Source organism: Gorilla gorilla, chromosome 20 (assembly GCF_029281585.2).
Source record: "Gorilla gorilla gorilla isolate KB3781 chromosome 20, NHGRI_mGorGor1-v2.1_pri, whole genome shotgun sequence".
NCBI lineage: Eukaryota > Metazoa > Chordata > Mammalia > Primates > Hominidae > Gorilla > Gorilla gorilla.
The window spans coordinates 47,665,936-47,687,067 of NC_073244.2; the positions used below are offsets into that span (position 1 = coordinate 47,665,936).

The 21,132-nt window shown below is 42.2% G+C and overlaps 1 protein-coding gene across 2 annotated transcripts in view; it reads right to left on the bottom strand.

The window, feature by feature from the left end:
- Window positions 1–21,087, bottom strand: part of ZNF566 (zinc finger protein 566) — a 44,712-nt gene extending 23,625 nt beyond the window's left edge. Inside the window, exons 1-4 of one of the 2 annotated variants that reach the window (XM_019016667.3) lie at window positions 20,959–21,087; window positions 7,823–7,890; window positions 4,614–4,740; window positions 4,193–4,288 (exon numbers count right to left, since the gene is read on the bottom strand). In XM_019016667.3, the coding sequence (XP_018872212.1) occupies window positions 4,193–4,288; window positions 4,614–4,740; window positions 7,823–7,831 (232 nt within the window). In that variant the 5' untranslated portion in view covers window positions 7,832–7,890; window positions 20,959–21,087. Of the gene's footprint in view, window positions 1–4,192; window positions 4,292–4,613; window positions 4,741–7,822; window positions 7,891–20,958 lie in introns of both variants that reach the window. The other variant, XM_055369120.2, reaches the window with a different exon arrangement.
- Window positions 21,088–21,132: the final 45 nt, after the last annotated feature.

The following is a 21,132-nucleotide window of genomic DNA, read 5'->3' on the forward strand; positions in this document are numbered from 1 at the left end:
CAAAACCCCGTCTCTACAAAAAATACAAAAAATTAACCAGGTGTGGTGGCATGCATCTGTAGTCCCATCTACTCAGGGGGCTGAGGTGGGGGGATCCCGTGAGCCCAGGAGGTGGTCAAGACTGCAGTGAGCCGTGATAGTGCCACTGCCCTCCAGCCTGGGCAAGAGTGGGACCCTGTTTCAAAAAAAAAAGTAAAAGCACCCTCTGGGAACCAATAGACAGGTAAATGTTATTATTTTGCAAAGTCCATAAAAACTGAAAAAACCAACACAGTAATAGATTAAAAGTATGAAATATAGAAATGAACAAGTTAATTATCATGCTATGGTGAAAATGTCCACTCTTACAAGTATTCAATATAATGACAATAAAGCAGTCCAGTATACAAAGAAATCACTGTAAAATTTATATAACTTTGCATTAAGATTATATAAGGGAGAAAGTATCAGTATTTTTTAGAATTACATCATGAGATTATGCAAGGGTGAAATGACATGAGGTCCTGGATTTACTTGAAATTATTTGTGGTGGGACGCGGTGGCTTACGCCTGCAATCCCAGAATTTGGGAGGCCAAGGCAAGTGGATCACCTGAGGTCAGGAGTTTGAGACCAGCCTGGCCAACCTGGTGAAACCCCATCTCTATGAAAAATACAAAAAAATTTGCCAGGCATGGTGGCGGGTGCCTGTAATCCCACCTACTCGGGAGGCTGAGGCAAGAGAATTGCTTGAACCCGGGAGGCGGAGGTTGCAGTGAGCCGAGATCACGCCATTACACTCCAGCCTGGGTAACAAGAGCGAAACTCCATCTCGAAAACAAAGAAAAAAAAGAAAATATTTGTGCGACAGTAGGGGTAGATGAGTGGCATGTATTTTTGAAAATTTTCACAATGAAAAGCAACATTCTACGAGTTGTAAAATAAATGAGCGAAAACATTTATTTAAAATAAAAATTAACCATTCTTAAAGAGTACAATGAAATGAATACTACCAAACACTGTGAGTGTCTGAAAGCTTCAGAAATATCTTGTCTCTGAGAATCTATCCTAAGCAAATACAGAAAAATCTATATGCATAAAGTGTGCTTTTACATAAAGAATGCATATATGCATAAAGAATGGTACTTTTACAAACAAGCATTGATTAGAAAGCAGCTTCACTATGTAAGTATAAGTACTCGAACTGCACTAAAAGAAAAAAAACAGAATTATATGAGAAAATGCATGTAGAAACTATTACATACCTATCTAATCTTCATGGCCAGATCTTTTTGGTACTTTTCTTCCTGAGTTCCTGAGTTCCCCTTCTATCCTGCTGTTGTTCAACCTACATTTCCTTGCCATATCTTCTCCTGCTGTAAACCTCTAGGTATCAGGGTGCTTCAGGTTTCTGTCCTTGCTATATTTATTCCCTAGGGGATTTCATCCAGTCACAAGACTCTATATCTCTATATTGAAGGCTCTCCAAATTTTCCTCCGATGCTGATCTGACCTCCCAGTTTCAGACTTCTATACTGAACTGCCTGCATGGCATCTATGCTGCGTCCAGTAAGCACCTGAAGCTTAACATAAGCAAACCCACCCTTGATTTTGCAAGCCCCAAATCTACTCTTTCCCCATATCAGTAATTACAAAGCCCATTCTTCCATAGGCTCTCCCTAAAAAGCATGAATCCTTTTTTTTCCGCTTACACTCCAAGACTGAATCCTGCTAACTCTTCCTTGAAAAGATTTCAAACCCACCGCTTCCTTCCACTGCCACTGATAATATTTCAATGGTCTCTGAGCCACCACTGTTATCTCAACCAGACTACTACAAAAACCTGCTAAACAGCCACTCTGCTTCCAATCTTGCCACCTACAAAGCAGCCAGGGAAATCTTTTTAAAATATATGTTGCATCAAGGACAGGCACAGTGGCTCACACCTGTAATCCCAGCACGTTGGGAGGCCGAGGTGGGAGGATCACCTGAGGTCAGGATTTCGAGACCAGCCTGGCCAACATGGTGAAACACTGTCTCTACTAAAATACAAAAATTAGCTGGGTATGGTGGCGGGTGCCTGTAATCCCAGCTACTCGGGAGGATGAGGCACGAGAATTGCTTGAACCCAGGAGGTGGAGCTTGCAGTGAGCCAAGATCATGCCACTGCACTCCAGCCTGGGTGACGGAGCAAGACTCCATCTCAAACAAAAACAAAAACATGGCCGGCGTAGTGGTTCACGCCTGTAATCCCAGCACTTTGGGAGGCCAAGGCAGGTGGATCACAAGGTCAGGAGATTGAGATCATCCTGGCTAACATGGTGAAACCCCGTCTCTACTAAAAAAAAAAATACAAAAAAATTAGCCGGGCGTGGTGGCACGCACCTGTAATCCCAACTACTCGGGAGGCTGTGGCAGGAGAATCGCTTGAACCTGGGAAGCGGAGGTTGCAGTGAGCCGAGATCATGCCACTGCACTCCAGCTTGGGCAACAGAGCGAGACTCTGTCTCAAAAAAAACAAAAAAAATAATGAGTTGCATCAAGCCATTTCTAGGTGCACAGCCTTCTGATGACTTCTTGTCTTAGAATGAAAAGATTTCCCATGGCCTGTATGGCAGACAGTACATAAACTGACCCACTCTTTCCCACTCCTGCCTCTTTGATCTCATCTCCCACCCACGTACCCCTCTGCTCTCACTCCTCCAGTCACTGGCCTCTGGGGCTGCTCCTCAAACACAGCCAATGCACAGCTGCCTCAGGCCCTTGAAGGTCTGCATTCCTCCATCTGGAGTGGTCCTCCGCCCAGTACCCATATACAGTAACTTACTATGGTGCTTCTTCAGGTCTCTGCCCAAACGTTACCACATCATTTAGTAAGATATGGTAAATTTCTCTTGCCTCTTCGCATAAAATATCATCCTTTATCCCCTTCCTCTACTTCTTATTTCTTTTAGTATTTACTATTACCTGGTATGTTATATATTCATCTATTTTCATATCTCTCCCTACACTGTGGGGTAGGTTCTGGGAACAGAGATTATGCATGTTCTTTTTTTTCTTTTTTTGAGATAGAGTCTCTCTCTGTCACTCAGGCTGGAGTGCAGTGGCGTAATCTTGGCTCACTGCAACCTCCACCTCCCGGGTTCAAGTGATTCTCCTGCCTCAGCCTCCTGAGTAGCTGGGATTACAGGTGCATGCCACCACATCCAGCTGATTTTTGTATTTTTTAGTAGAGATGGGGTTTCATCATGTTGGCCAGGCTGGTCTTGAACTCCTGACCTCAGGCAATCCTCCTGCTTCAGCCTCCCAAAGTGCTGGGATTACAGGGGTGAGCCACTGCACCCAATCACGCATGTTCTATTCATTACTGTAACCTCAGTGTTGAGAACAGTGCTGGGCATACCATAGGCACTCCAGAAACATAAACTAAATGAATGAATGTGCTGTTCTGTTCCTCCTGCTTCATACCAAATCTCTCTTTGCCAGCTCTTAACTTCTCCATGGAGACACAGGCCCTTTATTTCCAACCCTCTATATAAAGTCAATGACGCTCACACCAAAAATCTCCCCCTATGACTTCTATGTGGATCAACCCCGCTTCTACCTCATTAGCCCTCACTTTCTGCTAAGCTCCCTATTTTAACTTCGCTTATGGTGGTGTTATTTGTAGACATGTTCTAGTACTTCTACTAGGAAGTAAGTTCTGAAATTGCTTATTCCTTTTTTAAACTCTGTAGCACCTAGCTGAGTGCCTTATACATGTTAGAAAATCAGTAAATGTTGGTAAAAAATATGAATGAATCAATGAGGGCATAAACCCCTATCCCAAAAAACTTAGTAAAAGAAAATAAGTCTTTGGCAGTGTAGGAAAAAATCTATTTCTGGAGACAGTGATGCTTTTATTAGACTAAATACAAAGGAGGATGAGAAGCTAGGAAGGAAATGGATCCAAAATATGGATAGAAAAGAATATCACTAGAAAGGGTGGAGGAGGGCACCAGCTGGTTAGAACTGAGAGAGAAGGATAAGAGGAGAAAAGCAGGTAAAGTGCGTTAGGTAAAGGGGAAAGGTAGGATCATTTGAAAGCTCATATAGAAAAGGTCTTACATTTGCACAACAGGCCAAAAGCCTTTGAGGAGAGTTTCCCAGATAGCATCTAAAAGATGCAGTCTCTCTACTGGCCAAATCACGCATTACCTGCTGTGCCTCACTTACCTGGCCACTGGCCTCTTGTTAGCTCTCTGTCAACCAACCAGGGCTCCTTCCCTTGCTCCAAGTAGGAGATCACATTTGGTTTAGAAATAGAATGCCCTGCTTACAAAAGAAGTAACAAAACAAATTTATCATGAGAATATCCTAGAATTCAAATCCAGTCCCTTCATTATAAAGAAAGACATGGCATTATGAGAAGAGTCAAAGAGAGGTACAACGGACTTATGAAACATAACAGAAGATGTAAAACATCCCCAAAAACTCAATGCAGCTTCCTTTTTCTAACTCTACCATATTCAGAACATTCCTGTGGAACAGGATGTCAAAATTCGACTGGTTTTTGAAAGCCAGGTGAGCATTTCACATTGGAGGAAGTAGGCCTTCCAAGGGCAGAATCTAAATTACTATGGACAGATGTCCTTACCCATTGAAACCAGGTTGCTGTAATTCTCCAACATCACATCTCTGTATAAATCTCTCTGATCATCATTCAGGCATTCCCACTCCTCCTGAGAGAAGTCTACGGACACATCACTGAACATCACTGACTCCTGGAACAATAACCACGTATATGACTTGATTAATTTTTTAAAAAGTATTTTTGTGAAGGAAAGAGAGAAGAAAAAGATTAAGGTAGAGGAAGTAAAATATAGTGAGCATATGAATGTCTGGGAAGCAGTGGAGGACTGTAAACAAATAAGCACAACTGAATCACTGGGCTTCCAGGTGATTCTGTTTTCTCCAAATGAAACTGCCTGAGTATGCTAGGATACCTCCATTATCCAAACAAGGTTGAGAAGGTACAAAAATTCAGCTAAGAGGGCTTTTCCAATTAAATGAAATTGTATATGCAATGCCTCACACTATACCTGTCATATAATAAATCAACAATACATGTGATCTTTCTCCCTCTCTTTTCCCAAATAGCTGAGAGTCAAATTTCAGAATAAGGGATAAAGACATTAAAAGCCGCCAGAGAGAAGAGCAGGTCATATAAAAGGCATCAAAAATTAGAGGGGCAATGGAATTCTCAAGAACACCTCTAAAAGCAAGAAACAATAAGAACGATTCTTCAATATTCTGATGGAGAAAATAAACTGTGACCTAGACTTTCATAAACAAACTATCATTCTGTTTTGAGTGTTGAGAAAAGACATTTGTAGACATCCAAGGACTCAAGAAGAGTTTCTTCAGAAACTTCTAGAGGATGTGCTCCACAAAAACGAGGGAGTAAACAAAAAAAGAAGACAACATAGGATTCAGGAAGTAGGTAAAGTTTCAGGAAAGCTGTGACTGAGAGAGTAAACCAGACCAGATGGGAACAAGGAAACAGGAAATGGGGAATCAAGTCTCTACATCAAAAGGAACTGATGTGTTTGACCAGAGGGAAAACGTATTGATTGGCCTGTGGCAGTGATGCTGGAGATTCTGGATATAAACACACAAATGACTAGGCTAATGGGGGGGGAAGCAATTAACCCCAGGAAAATGAAGGGTTGTATAGAACAAAGCCATGAGCTCGCTTGGCAGAGAATAATATTTGCAGCCGTAATAAGGTGTATACTATTGATTTAACCAAAAATGGTGATATGGTGACAGTCAGGAAAAACGAAAGTGCAGTATGGGAATACAATGTTCCCTTTAACTTTGCAATCAGTCAAGAGATAATGACTAAAGTGGGTTTATCAAAAAATGGTAGTAAACCAATTTTCAAGAGTTGAGGGCAGTGGCCTCTTGGAGCGGGTCTGGTAATGGGACAAAACCAGAATTGAACTATTTCCCTTGTAGACATGTGTAAAATTACTTTTACAAATTTTGTATCTTAGAAAATTAAATTTGCATATAATTTAAGACTCTGATCCATTCCTATGCCAGACTATTATATAATAAGAAATATTCCTTGTTACAACAAATGCTATTCATATGTTTCTCACTGAATACTATTCTATTATAAGGCTATAAATGACATCTATCCTTTTGCCTTTAGAAATTCAGGCTACAGGTGATCTTTAAAGACCTCGCCAACATTGGCCCAATCTTATTTATAACCACCTACTGCCCAGCTGTAAATTCCCCTTATAACTAAGCTACAGAAAACTGGTGAAGGATGATCCAGTTTCACCGTTGGTATTACTGACATCATTGCTTTTGTTTTTTAAACAGGATCTTCCTCTGTCACCCAGGCCAAAGTGCAGTGGCATGATCACATCTCACTGCAGCCATGACTTCCTGGGCTCAAGTGATCCTCCCACCTCAGCCTCCCGAGTAGCTGGGACTACAGGCGTGCACCAACATGCCTGGCTAATTTTTGTATTTTTTGTAGAGATGGGGTTTGCCATGTTGCCCAGGCTAGTCACCTGGGTTCAAGCAAACCACCAGCCTCAACCTCCCAAAATGCTGGAATTACAGGTGTGAGTCACCACATGTGGCCACTGACATCAATTTTTCATGGATGCTTAGTGAGGTGTGAGAGCTTTGTACCAACCACTAGTCACACTCTCAAACATAAAAGGCTCGTTAACCAGGAGACCTTGCCATGTACTAGGACTGAAATCAAACAAAACCACAGCATGTATTTTCTTATTGGAAAACCCAGGTCTACGGAGCTAATGAGGGCTTTTCCCTATAAGGTGCCCCTAATTACTTATTTTCATCCCATCAAATCGCTGTCCAAGCAAATTAAATTCATATTAATTCAATGTGGGGAATACATTTCTGCCCTATCAGGATTTTTGGTAGAAATCTGAGATAGGAGATGCTGAAGGACTTGTAAACGAGTATATAAACATTGTTTAAAAGTTGGTTGGGGGGAACTGGAGAGGAGACTGGGGTTGTTTAGGAGGAAATGCATGTCCTTTTCCTGACAGGGGACCCTGGAAACCAGTGTAAAAAAAATTATTCCAGACCTGATCTGGGTCAGACCATTTTTACATTACATAATTCTTAAATCTCTTTATGGAAAGAAATAAGTATTCTTGATGAAATTGATAGGGGATTTTCAGATGGACATTAATCTAAATTAAAACTTCTTCAGAGAAATTTGTTATTCAACCACTTGGCTGACTAATAGTTAACTGTGAGTTAAGAATATAAATTTTTTGCTGGGCGCAGTGGCTTATGCCTATAATCCCAGCTCTTTGGGAGGCTGAGGCGGGTGGATCACTTGAGGTCAGGAATTCGAGGCCAGCCTGGACAACACGGCAAAACCTAATCTCTACTAAAAATACAAAAATTAGCTGGGTGTGGTTGTGGACGCCTGTAATCCCAGCTACTCAGGAGGCTGAAGTAGGAGAATCACTTGAACCCGGGAGGCAGAGGTTGCAGTGAGCTAAGATCGTGCCACTGTACTCCAGCCTAGAAGACAGAGCGAGACTCCATCTCGAAAAAAAAAAAAAAAAAAAGGGTAAATTTTCTAACAATGATTATGTAATCAATTCTTTTTTTTTTCTATGAATTGGCCTGTTAGAGATCCTTTCCTTTACAGCAAAATTCTGACATTGCTCATAACCAAACTTTTTGAAAGGTGTTGTTTTTCTTTCTAACATCAAAAAGCATCATCATGAGGAAAGCAAATGTTTACAGTTACTAGAGGTAAAAATCACTCTATCTGAGCAAAAGGAAACAGTATCTCACCTGAGCCATGGCTCTGATATTTGTAGAAAAGGACCTTCTCTTGGCTCTTCTTTTGGAGAAGGGTAGAGCTGGGAGAGGCAAAAGAAGACAGATAAGACCCCACTTTCCTCACAGCTCCTGGCCCAGAATGATCATTTCCCTTCTGTTCATGCTTCAGAAATGCTTGTGGGGTATCAGTGAGGAGAATGGGCAAATGTCTCTATCATCCCTAGCTTCAAAGATACCAGGCTGTAACTGGAGCAGGATGGATTAGGGCAACTCAATATGGCTTGGAGAATATGTGTTTATATACACACACATACATACATATATATTTTTTTAACTCATATTATACACACTACTTATACACATTGCTATTTTTACTTAATATATCTTGGAATGAAGTACCAATTAGCACATATTGTGTTACATAACTGGTTTAATAGCTACATTGTAGTCCATTAAATGGATATAACTTAATTTTTTTTTTTCTTTTTGAGACAGAGTCTCACTCTGTCCCCCAGGCTGGAGTGCAGTGGTGCAATCTTGGCTCACTGCAACCTCCGCATCCTGGGTTCAAGCGATTCTTCTGCCTCAGCCTCCCAAGTAGCTGGGACTACAGGCATGTGCCACCACGCCCGGCTAATTTTTTGTATTTTTAGTAGTGATAGGGTTTCACTCTGTTAGCCAGGATGGTCTCGATCTCCTGACCTCATGATCCGCCCGACTCCACCTCCCAAAGTGCTAAGATTACAGGTATGAGCCACCGCGCCTGGCCATAACTTTATTTATTTAACCAATCTGTGGCCAATCATCATTTAGGCTTTTTCTAGTTTTTCACTGTAACAAACAATGCTGTAATAAATATCCTTGTGCATATGTCATTTTACCTGCATATGAATTCTTCACAATTAATTCCTAAAAGTATAATTGCTCAGAGATTATACACATTTTAAGTTTGGATATACCTGGGTCAAACCAGTTTTCTGTTTCTGTTTTTTTTTTTTTTTGAGACGGAGTCTTGCTCTGTCGCCCAGGCTGGAGTGCAGTGGCACGATCTTGGCTCACTGCAAACTCCGCCTCCCAGGTTCACGCCATTCTCCTGCCTAAGCCTCCTAAGTAGCTGGGACTACAGGCTCCGGCCACCACGCCCGCCTAATTTTTGTATTTTTAGTAGAGATGGGTTTCACCATGTTGGCCAGGCTGGTCTCAAAATCCTGACCTTCCAAAGTGCTGGGATTACAGGCGTGAGTCACCACACCCAGCCTTATGTGCATTCTTTATAAACATCTTCACTTTAAGATGTTTAAAGTGCCCAAAAGAATAAGTTATACTAAAATACTAAAGGAAGACGACATTGTTTAAGGGGAAGAACTGAATCAGTGATCAATGTTTAAATGTTTAAGAAAATTTTGGTGTTTTGCTTATTAGCTACAAGAACTTAATAAACTTAAAATTATACAAACTGTAAAGAGCACTATTATTCTCTATGCACCAAGCTTCTGGATCATTAAAAAATTCATCAATTATTTCATATAAAACTGACCACCCAGAAAGTAGCACCATGTTATCAATTATCTAATGGCTTCCTCTACCCATAGGCACTCACTCACTGCATTTCCCCAGATGAATACCAAAGGAATACAAGTGTCTCTTCTTTAAAACCTAAATGCACCCTGATATTATTATTATTACTACTACATATTAAGCTCTTAGTATTCTTTTATCAACCAAATAGCCTATGATATATAATAGCCAGGCATTGTGCTAGATACTAAAGAGTCAAAAATAATCCAGAAAGATCTGGAAACAGAGTTCCTTCTTCTATATTCCTCATTTTAAGCCCTCCTTTCTGGTCTCTCCTCCTGGCCTTCCTCTGGTTAAAGGGATGTCTTCAAATGCTGTACCTTCCAAGCAGGATGGCATGAAACATTCCCACTTCAACAGCTCCATACCATGCTTGTTGCATTCTCAACACTCCTCATCTTTGCCCCAGAGAGCAGCCTCCCATGCTGAATTCTTACATCAGGGGATCTGCTCCTCTCTTTTAAATTCAGCCCTCATTAATGTAAAAAAAAAAAAAGTCTCATGAAATAAGAAAGAAAACTTCCTCAACTTGATGAGTAGCATCTAAGAAATACCTACTGTTGGGAGAGACAGTCACCATGGGTCTCCACATTCTTAGGCGTCTTGCTGGGTATGCCTAGAATGCAAGATTCTAACTACTCATTTCCCAGGGTTATTTATGCAGCTGATAACCTTGAGAGTTGAGATAAGAGCATGAACAGCAGGGTTGCTTACTGCTGACTATAAAAGCAATGGATTATCCAGGCTCAGTGTTCCTCAGTGGCTATGCCCATGCACTGCATGAATAGCATCCATGTAGACCCACATGCTGTCCCCATGAGAGCTGAGAGAAATAGGAACTGATGAACACTGATGCCTATGCTGCTTGCTGTGCCATGAGTAATAAAGTCTTTGTCTCTGATCCAGGGGTCTCATGTTTTCTGCCAGCATTCATGAAACTAACAGGCTAATGTATGAGCTTGTATGTAGGAAAATATCAAATCCTAGAGCTAATGTTATAACTAATGTTGAAACACTGAAAAATGTCCCCCTGAATCCAGGAAAAAAAGAATAATGTGCATTATCATCATTTCTTTTTAACAATGTAATAAAGGGCTTGGCCAGTATAATAGGGCACGATGAAGAAATAAAAGGTATAAAGATTGGTAGGAAAGAAAGAAAACTATCATTATTCACAGATGATAAGTTGCAGACATAGAAAATCCTAAATAATAAATTCTTAAAATTAGCAAGTGAATTAAACAACATGGTCTCATACAGGGACAATATATAAAAATCAATTGCATTTCTAGTAACAAGTAATTGGAAAATTGTTTAAAATGTAAATACTATTCACAGTTTCCATAATAAACATCAAAGACTCAGGTATAAAGCTATCAAAAATGTTACTAAAAATGACAAATTGGTAAGAGAAATTAAGGATCTTAACAAATGTCGACATATACCATATATACTATAGATTGAATATTGATGTCAATTCTCCCAAAATGAACAGTTTTTGTTTTTGTTTTTGAATCAGGGTCTTGCTTTGTTACCCAGGTCGGAGTGCTGTGGCACGATCAAAGCTCGCTGTAGCCTCAACCTGTGGGGCTCAAGGGATTCTCCCACCCCAGCCTCCTGAGAAGCGAGGAGTAGACGCACGCCATCAAGTCCAACTACATGTTTGGGGTTTTGTTTCTTTGTTTGTTTGCGTGTTTGCTTGGTTTTAGTTGTTTTTGGTTTTTTGTTTTTGTTTTGGTAGAGACAGGGTCTCACTATGTTGCCCAGGCTTGTCTTAAACTCTTGGGCTCAAGCAATCCTCCAGCCTTGGACTCCCAAAGTGCTGGGATTACAGGTGTGAGCCACTGCATCAGGCCCCAAAATGAACACATATATTTGTAAACAAACCCCAGCAAGGCTTTGGGGGGAATAAGGTAAAAATTAGCAAGTTGATTCTAACATTTATTTGGAAATTAGAAGAGCTTATAATAGCCGAGATAGCTTGGAAAAGAAAAAAAGTAGGAGGTATGGAGCTGTTGAAGTGGGAATGTTTCATGCCATCCTGCTTGGAAGGTACAGCATTTGAAGACATCCCTTTAACCAGAGGAAGGCCAGGAGGAGAGACCAGAAAGGAGGGCTTAAAATGAGGAATATAGAAGAAGGAACTCTGTTTCCAGATCTTTCTGGATTATTTTTGACTCTTTAGTATCTAGCACAATGCCTGGCTATTATATATCATAGGCTATTTGGTTGATAAAAGAATACTAAGAGCTTAATATGTAGTAGTAATAATAATAATATCAGGGTGCATTTAGGTTTTAAAGAAGACCTAAAACTACAGATTTCAAGACAGCAGTACAGACAAAACAATAAAACCAAATAGAATATAGAGTCCAGAAAGAGAGCCACATAACCACATGTATATATTGTCACCTGATTTATGACAAAGACTCCATGCAATTTTTTTTCTTTTTTTTTTTTTTTTTGAGACAGAGTCTGACTCTGTCACACAGGCTGGAGTGCAGTGGCAAGATCTTGGTTTACTGTAACCTCTGCCTCCCAGGTTCAAGCAATTCTCCTGCCTCAGCCTCTGGAGTAGCTGGGATTACAGGTGGCTGCCACCACGCCCAGCTAATTTTTGTATTTTTAGTGGATACAGGGTTTCACCATGTTGGCCAGGCTGGTCTCAAATTCCTGACCTCAGGTGATCTGCCTGCCTCGGCCTCCCAAAGTGCTGGGATTACAGGCGTGAGCCACCTTGCCCAGCCTCAATGCAGTTTAGATGGGCAAGGACAATCTTTTCAATAAACAGTGCCGAAACAACTAGGCACCCAACTGGAAAAAAAAAAATTAACCTTTACCCCATACATAAGAATTAATTTAAGAGGGATCACAGACTTAAGTGTGAATGTGAATGTTTAAAAGCTTCGGGGCCAGGCATGGTGGCTTATGCCTGTAATCCCAGCACTTTGGGAGGCCAAGGCCCACCAAGGCAGGCGGAACACCTGAGGTCAGGAGTTCGAGACCAGCCTGGCCAACATGTTGAAACGCTGTCTCTACTAAAAATACAAAAATTAGCCGGGCATGGTGGCAGACACCTGTAATCCCAGCTACTCAGGAGGCTGAGGCAGGAAAATCGCTTGAACCCAGGAGACAGAGGTTGCAGTAAGCTGAGATCACACCACTGAACTCTGGCCTGGGCAACAAGAGTGAGACTTCGTTTCAAAAAAAAGCACTAGTCATAAAAGACAAAGCACTAAATAAATATCTGCTACAAAAATGGGGAAAGACATAAACAGGCAATCTTTAAAAAGACTCTGAAATGTTCAAACACACTCATAATGAGAGAAATAAGAAAACAACGAGGGCCGGGCGCAGTGGCTCACACCTGTAATCTCAGCACTTTGGGAGGCCGAGTCTGGTGGATCACCTGAGGTCAGGAATTTGGGACCAGCCTGGCCAACATGGTGGAACCCCATCTCTACCAAAAATACAAAAATTAGCTGGGCGTGGCAGCACGCGCCTGTAGTCCCAGCTACTCGGGAGGCTGAGACAGGAGAATCACTTGAACCCAGGAGGCGGAGGTTGCAGTGAGCCGAGATCGCGCCACTGCACTCCAGCCCCGGCAACAGAGCAAGACACTGTCTCGGGAAAAAAAAAGAAAAGAAAAGAACACTGAGGTACTATTTCTCATCTATTAGACTGGTGAAAACTAAAAAACATGACAACATATTCTGTTAGGTGGGCTGTGAAGGGAAACAGACATGCTCATACATAGCAAGTAGGAATAAAAACTGGTACAACAGTTCTAGAGAGGAATTTTGCAATACTTAACAAAACTACAAAGCACTTACCTTTTGACCCAGCAATACTGCTTCTAGGAATCTACCCTAAAGATACTCCTCCAGCAATAGAAAAATACATATATACAAGGTTATTGCAGCACTGTTTCTAGTAACAAAATATTGTAAATGACCTAAATATCCATACGTAGGAAAGCGGTTCAATAAACTATGATAAATCCACAGGCTGCAGTATTATGTAACAATTAGAAAAGAATTATGAATATCTCTTTAACTGCCTGAGTGTTATCCAGAATGTATCATTAAAAGAAAGAAACAATGTACAAAAGAGTGCCTAGAGAATGCTATCTTTAATGTAAAAAGAATACAGGTAACTCTTCATTTGTGCAAAAGAAACACAGCACGGATAAAGCAGAAACGAATGAAGTTGAATATATACAAGGAGTCTGTGGGAACTAAGTTAATTTTTATGTATTTATTTATTTTGAGACGGAGTCTCGCTCTGTCGCCCAGGCTGGAGTGCAGTGGCGCTATCTCGGCTCACTGCAAGCTCCGCCTCCCAGGTTCACGCCATTCTCCTGCCTCAGCCTCTCCAGTAGCTGGGACTACAGGCGCCCGCCACCACGCCCGGCTAATTTTTTGTATTTTTAGTAGAGACGGGGTTTCACCGTGTTAGCCAGGATGGTCTTGATCTCCTGACCTCGTGATTCGCCGGCCTCGGCCTCCCAAAGTGTTGGGATTACAGGAGTGAGCCACTGTCCCCTGCGAATGTTTTCACATTCAAAATAGTGTAGCCTGCTACAATCAACCAGGATGTGGGGGAACCCAAAATGCAACAAATGATCCTTAAATGTAAGAAAAATGTAAGAAAAAAAAACACACTGAAAAGAGTGGCAAAGAAAAGAACTAAATTGAGTAACTTTGGAAGATGTTTGTTTACTATATACTATAAGCTTAAAGAAAAAGAGCTACACAGAGATTCTCTACTGTAGTTAGCAAATACTTTTTACACAGGTCCAGGTTGGCAACTCTGAACTAATTTGCATGTATTCTAGGACAGAGCTAATTATTGATTCTGAGAAGCAGGTTTCTCTCTGTTGGAAAATGAAGTAACAAGGAAATGGCCAAATTTGATGGGAGACAATTCTCCATGGGTCTTGCATGTTTCTGCGTATCTTGCAAGAAGAGGTACTAAGTGTTTTTGTTCTGCACTATTTTACCAAGTTGTTTATACAGTGAACAGCCTTGGAAGACAGAGTCGGTCTCCTTCTACAGCAAAGGGTAGGCATTCTAACTATCCATTATAAAAAATTCAGGTTTCCTAAGGTCAAGGGAACACACAGATACCTGTGTATTTTGCATAATCCTGGGTGTATGACTGAATCAGTACCATGAGAATGTAGATATTCTGAAGATTGCCATGAGCAACAAAGCATCCTTTGTCTCTGACTCAGAAGTCTCATGTTTTCTGATCGTATCTTTGAAACTGACAAGCCAACTTACTAGCTTACAACTAGGGTAAAATCTCAGATAGTTCATAGTTCTTGGGAAAAGAAAATACCCTGTGGTACTGGAATAGAATTAAACATATGAGTGTAAACTGGTGTGTTTTTAACATATAAACAAATAAATAGACATAAATGTGCATGTAGACATTTGTGTATTTTCTCACTCTCTCCACTGACCAGAACCAGAGCAAAGACACATCAGTAGCAATAAGCACACCAAGTGCCCAGATCTTGGTTTATAAATTCATTCTCCAATAAAAGAAATTAACGCTGCTTGGAGAAATTGCTGAGCCCAGAGATGGAAGAGGGAAAATACAAGATGAACCTGGAACATCTTATGTCCCAGAAAGCGGGGTCGGGGGGAAGCTTTAAAAAATGATCACACGTTGAAAGGACACAAGAGCCAACTTAAGGAGCTTCTGATGGCCAAATATGGGAAAATTTGAACAGCAAAATAAATAATAATAATAGAGAATAGAATAAAATAAATATCCATGAGTCCATAGGTAAATAATTGAATAAACAAATGGGGACAAAAGAAAAACTTCAGCTGAATTAAATGTAAAGGAGTTTCACTGAGCAATGAACGATTCGCAAATCAGGCAGCCCCCAGAATCACGGCAGATTCAGAGTCACTCCAGGGATGCCTCGTGGTCAGAACAAATTTATAGACAAAAAAAAGGGAAGTGACATACAAAAATCAGAAGTGAGGTGGAGAAACAGCTCAACTGGTTACAAGTTCTTGTTTGCCCTTTTTTTTTTTTTGAGACGGAGTTTTGCTCTTGTTGCCTAAGCTAGAGTGCAATGGCACGATCTCGGCTCACTGCAATTCTCCTGTGTCAGTCTCCTGAGTAGCTGGGATTGCAGGTGCACTCCACCACACCTGGCTAATTTTTTGTATTTTTAGTAGAAATGGGGTTTCACCATGTTGGTCAGGCTGGTCTCCAACTCCTGACCTCAGGTGATCCGCCTGCCTCGGCTTCCCAAGGTGCTGGGATTACAGGCGCGAGCCACTGTGCCCGGACAGTGTTTGCCTTACTTAACACAGTTTGAACACTCAGCAGTGTATGAGTGGTTGAAGTATTGCTGCTGGGATTAGCCAAGACTCAGCTTGTTACAGGCACATACACTGTTACAGGCACACAAGTTAGGTTTCCAATTCTGTCTACCTATTAGGTTACAGTTCGTCCATAAGGACTCAAATATAGAAGTACAAAGTCCTTCTCAGGCCACATTTAGTTCACTTTTAACAGGAGCAAGAAGAGACAGCTCTTCCTTATAGCAGAATTTAAATTATCAAAGTGTAAGAAATGATAGAAAGCGAAAATCACCACTAGGCAAACATCACAGTAATAATTGTTACAGGTAAAAATTATCAATGAATGTTAAAACTAATGGGTGAGAACACATGATGAGAAATAAGATTTTGGCATAGTTTCTTTTTTTTTTTTTTTTTTTTGAGATGGAGTCTCGCTCTGTCACCCAGGCTGGGGTGCAGTGGCGCGATCTCAGCTCACTGCAAACTCCACCTCCCGGGTTAACGCCATTCTCCTGCCAGAGCCTCCCGAGTAGCTGGGACTACAGGTGCCCACCACCACGCCCAGCTAATTTTTTGTATTTTTAGTAGAGATGGGGTTTCACCGTGTTAACCAGGATGGTCTTGATCTCCTGACCTTGTGATCCGCCCACCTCGGCCTCCCAAAGTGCTGGGATTACAGGCGTGAGCCACCGCGCCCAGCCATTTTTACATAGTTTCAAATTATTTCCCCACAAGATACTTATTCAATAAAATGGGAAAAACAGTGATTTTACAGAGGAGAAATCTGGCAAACAACGCTGTTACCAAGTTCTCAAAGTTAACATTGCTAATAATGAGATATACTAATATATATATATCTCCTGATATGACACATTGAGAAGAGTTCAACATCATTTCTGTGATATTCTTGCCAAAACTGCCCAGTCTAAATCTAACCATAAGGAAACATCAGGCAAACGCAAATTGAAAGATATTCTGCAGGCTGGGTGTGGCAATCCCAGCATTTTGGGAGGCCAAAACAGGAGGATGGCTTGAAAGCAGGAGTTCAAGACGAGCCTGGGCAATATAGTAAGATGCTATCTCTACAAAAAAAAAAAAAAAAGAAAGAAAATAGCCAGGAGTGGTGGTGTGCACCTGTAGTCCCAGCTACTCAGGGGCTGAGGTGGAAGAATTGCTTGAGCCCTGGAGGTTGAGGCTGCAGTGAGCCATGGTCACGCCACTGCATTTGCACTCCAGCCTGGATGACAGAGCAAGACCTTGTCTATTAAAAAAAAAAAAAAATAGTGGCCGGGGCTGGGCGTGGTAGCTCATGCCTGTAATCCCACTACTTTGGGAGGTCAAGTCGGCCAGATCACCTGAGGTCAGGAGTTTGAGACCAGCCTGGCCAACATGGTGAAACCCCATCTCTACTAAAAATACAAAAATCAGCCAGGGGTGGTGACAGGTGCGTGTAATCCCAGCTACTCGGGAGGCTGAGGCAGGAGAATCGCTTGAACCCAGGAGGCAGAGGCTGCAGTAAGCTGAGATCGCACCATTGCACTCCAGCCTGGGGGACAACAGCGAGACTTCGTCTCAAAAAAAAGGCGGTCAGCCGCGGTGGCTCACGCCTGTAATCCCAGCACTTTGGGAGGCTGAGGCAGGTAGATCACGAGGTCAGGATTTCGAGACCAGCCTGGCCAATATGGTGAAACCCTGTCTCTGCTAAAAATACAAAAATTAGCTGGGCGTGGTGGTGCGCTCCTATAGTCCCAGCTGCTCTGGAGGCTGAGGCAAGAATATCGCTGGAACCCAGGAGGCGGAGGTTGTGGTTACACTCCAGCCCGGGTGACAGAGACTCTGTCTCAAAGAATAAGACAGAGAGAGAAAGAGAAAAGAAAAAAAAAAGATATTTTACAAAATAACTGGCCAGTACTCTTCAAAAGTGTCAAAGTCCTAAAAGATAAAAAGGATTAAAGAACACTCAAAGATGGAAGGAGACTAATGAAACAATACAATTCAATGCAGGACCTTGGATTGGATCCTGAAACAGTAAGAAAATTTAGCAAAATTTGAAAAAGGGCTCTAACTTAATTAAAAGTCTTCTATCAGCATAAATTTCCTAGTTTTCATCATTGTACTGTGGGCACCTGCAGAGTATTTGCAAATTCCTTATGCTATGTTCACAACATGAAAATAAAATTTTAGGCCAGGCATAGTGGCTCACACCTGTAATCCCAGCACTTTGGGAGGACAAGACAGTTGGATCACCTGAGGTCAGGAGTTTGAGACCAGCCTGACCAATATGGTGAAACCCTGTGTCTACTAAAAATACAAAATTAGCTGGCCGTGGTGGCGCAAGCCTGTAATCCCAGCTACATGGGAGGCTGAGGCAGGAGGATTGCTTGAACCTGGGAGGTGGAGGTTGCAGTGAGCTGAGATCGTGCCATTGCACTCCAGCCTGGGCAGCAAGAGTGAAACTCTGTCTCAAAAAAAAAAAAGAAAGAAAGAAAAGAACATTTTTAAAAAATTTACAAAGGGGAAAGTGGACACAAAAAAGAGGATATACAAATGGCCAGTAAACATACAAAAAGGTGCTGAACATCATTTCACATCAAGGAAATACAAATTAAAACTAAGATGCGGCTGGGTGCAGTGGCTCACACTTATAATCCCAGGATTTTGGGAGGCTGAGGCGGGCGGGAGTTTCACATGGTGAAACTCTGTCTCCACTAAAAATACAAAAATTAGCTGGGCGTGGTGGCACGCACCTGTAATCCCAGCTACTCGGGAGGCTGAGGCAGGAGAATCACTTGAACCTGGGAGGCGGAGGTTGCAGTGAGCTGATATCACACCACTACACTCCAGCCTGGATGACAGAGTGAGACTCTGTCTCAAAAAACAAAACAAGACAAAACAAAACAAAACAAAAACCTATGATGAAACTGCACCACACAACCAATAAAATAGTTAAAAGACTAACCATACCAAATTACGGAGAGGATATGAAGCAACTGGAACTCTCATACATTGCTGGATGGAGTGTAAACTGGAACAACCACATGAGAGCTTGGTAGTATCTATTAAACATTAGCCTACCCTATGATCTAGCAATGCCACTCCTAAGTATTAACCCGGGAGAAAAGCCTTCATGTGTTCACCAAAAACACAGTAGAGTGTTCACAGCTGCAGCATCATTTGTAACAGCCCCAAATTGGAAGCTACCCAAATATCCATCAACAATGTAATCGACTAATATACTACAATATATCCCCAGTATAGTGAGAGCTAAGTACAATTACACTGAACAACATGAATGAATTTCACAAACATAATATATAACAAAAGAAGCCTGGCATAAAACAGTACATGCTGTATAATTGCATATATACATGAAGTTCAAGAATGTGTAAGACAGCCAGATGCACTGGCTCATGCCTGTAATCCCAGCACTTTGGGAGGCCAAGGTGGGCGGATCACCTGAGGTCAGGACTAGCTTGGCCAACATGGGGAAACCCTGTCTCTACTAAAAATACAAAAATTAGCCGAGTGTGATGGGTGCCTGTAATCCCAGCTACTCAGGAGGCTGAGGCAGGAGAATCGTTTGAACCCAGGAGGCAGAGGTTGCAGTGAGCCAAGATTGCATCACTGCACTCCAGCCTGGACGACAAGAGCGAGACTCTCTCAAAAAAAAAAAAAAAAAAAAAAAAAGAATGGGTAAAACTAGTTAATGATAGAATTCTGAATAGATTGTGTGGGGGAGAAATTACTGAGAAGTGGTATGAGGGAAGCATCTCAGGTCCTGGCAAAGTTCTTTGTATAGATCTAGGAGTGTTACACAGCTGTACACTTAAGATTTGCACACTTTATATAGGCTCTATGTATCTATTGACAGCCTCCTGCTCTGTTGCCCAGGCTGAAGGGCAGTGGTATGATCATGGCTTCCTGCAGCTGCAAAGCACTGGGCTCAAGCGATCCTCTCATCTCAACCTCCTGAGTAGCTAGGACTCATAGGTGCCAGCCACCATGCCCGGCTAATTTTTTATGTATGTATGTATTTATGGTAGAGTTAGGGTCTCACTATGTTGCCCAGGCTGGTCTCCAACTCCTGGCCTCAAGTGATCCTCTCACCTTGGCCTGGCAAAGTGCTGGGATTACACGCATGAGCCCCCACACCTGGCCTACAAAAATTTTTTTAACTCTTGGAACTATGCTTTGGTAGGGATATGGAGCAATAAGATATTTCAAACATTGCTGTTCAAGTACAAATTTGTGCAGCCACTCGGGTATATATTTTGACACTGTTTAGTAAAGTGGAAGATATATGAACCGGCAATTCTGCTGGTAAATAAACTCAAGCATGTGTACCCCATGTGAAAGAATGTTTGTGGCTGTGTTTATAAAATAAAAAGCTATAAATAACTAATAGGGCATCATTACTAGAAAGGATGAATAATTGTGGTATACTTCAGAAGGGAGAATACAATATAGCAAAGAAATTGAATTAACCGCGATTTTATCTAATAGGGATGATTCACAGAATTGTAAAAATAAACCAAAGACAGTATGACAACATTCATATAAAGTTTTAAAACGGGGAAAAACTGGAGTATAATGCCTAGAGAAGTATACATAAGTGATAAAACCTCACACTGTGTGACTTACCCAGCCACACAAACCTGATCACACTCCCACCATGGGGACATTCAGCTACAGACAATCCACGCCCAAAGCAACAGGGTCGCACACGCAGGGCCTCTATCGGTCACATAAGCACAAGTGCACACTTACCGAGGAGGCAGTCACAGTCACAACCACATTGTCACAGTCGGCGCACACCTGTACCGGGTCACAGTCACGATCACACATTAACCACAGCCACACACACAGATAGAAACATGCAGTTACTCGCAGGTATCCCCACCTGAACTCTGCCGCACACAGTCACACAGCACATAGTCGTACACCACTACGGGGACAAACGCAATAACACTCAACCAGGCACAAGCTCCCCACAGCCGCACACACAATGCCTCACGTGGTCCTGCTCCCTCTCACACACACCAGCAGCCACAGTCTCCGAGGCCGTGCTGCACACGGTGTGAGCGTTGGAAACACACTCATCACAAAAGCAGCCTGTCACAATCGCGCGATCATTCACCACACACCTCCACACAGACGCAAGCGCACGCTTTCAATCTCACCTCCACCGCCGCACAAAGCCGAGGCTCGGCCCCCGGCCCCGCCCTCTCCCGGGTTCCTCACCTCAGGCCTTACGAGCTTTCGAAGCAGCAGAACCCTCCCCGGCACTGGGGTAGTTGCTGGTAAAGCCCTAAGGGTCCCGCCAGCGCGTGACTTGGAAGCTGAATTACCGCGAGAAGTACAGTCTTGCCGAGGAGACCTCTGGGAAGCGTAGTCAGAGACGTATCAAGGCCGGAC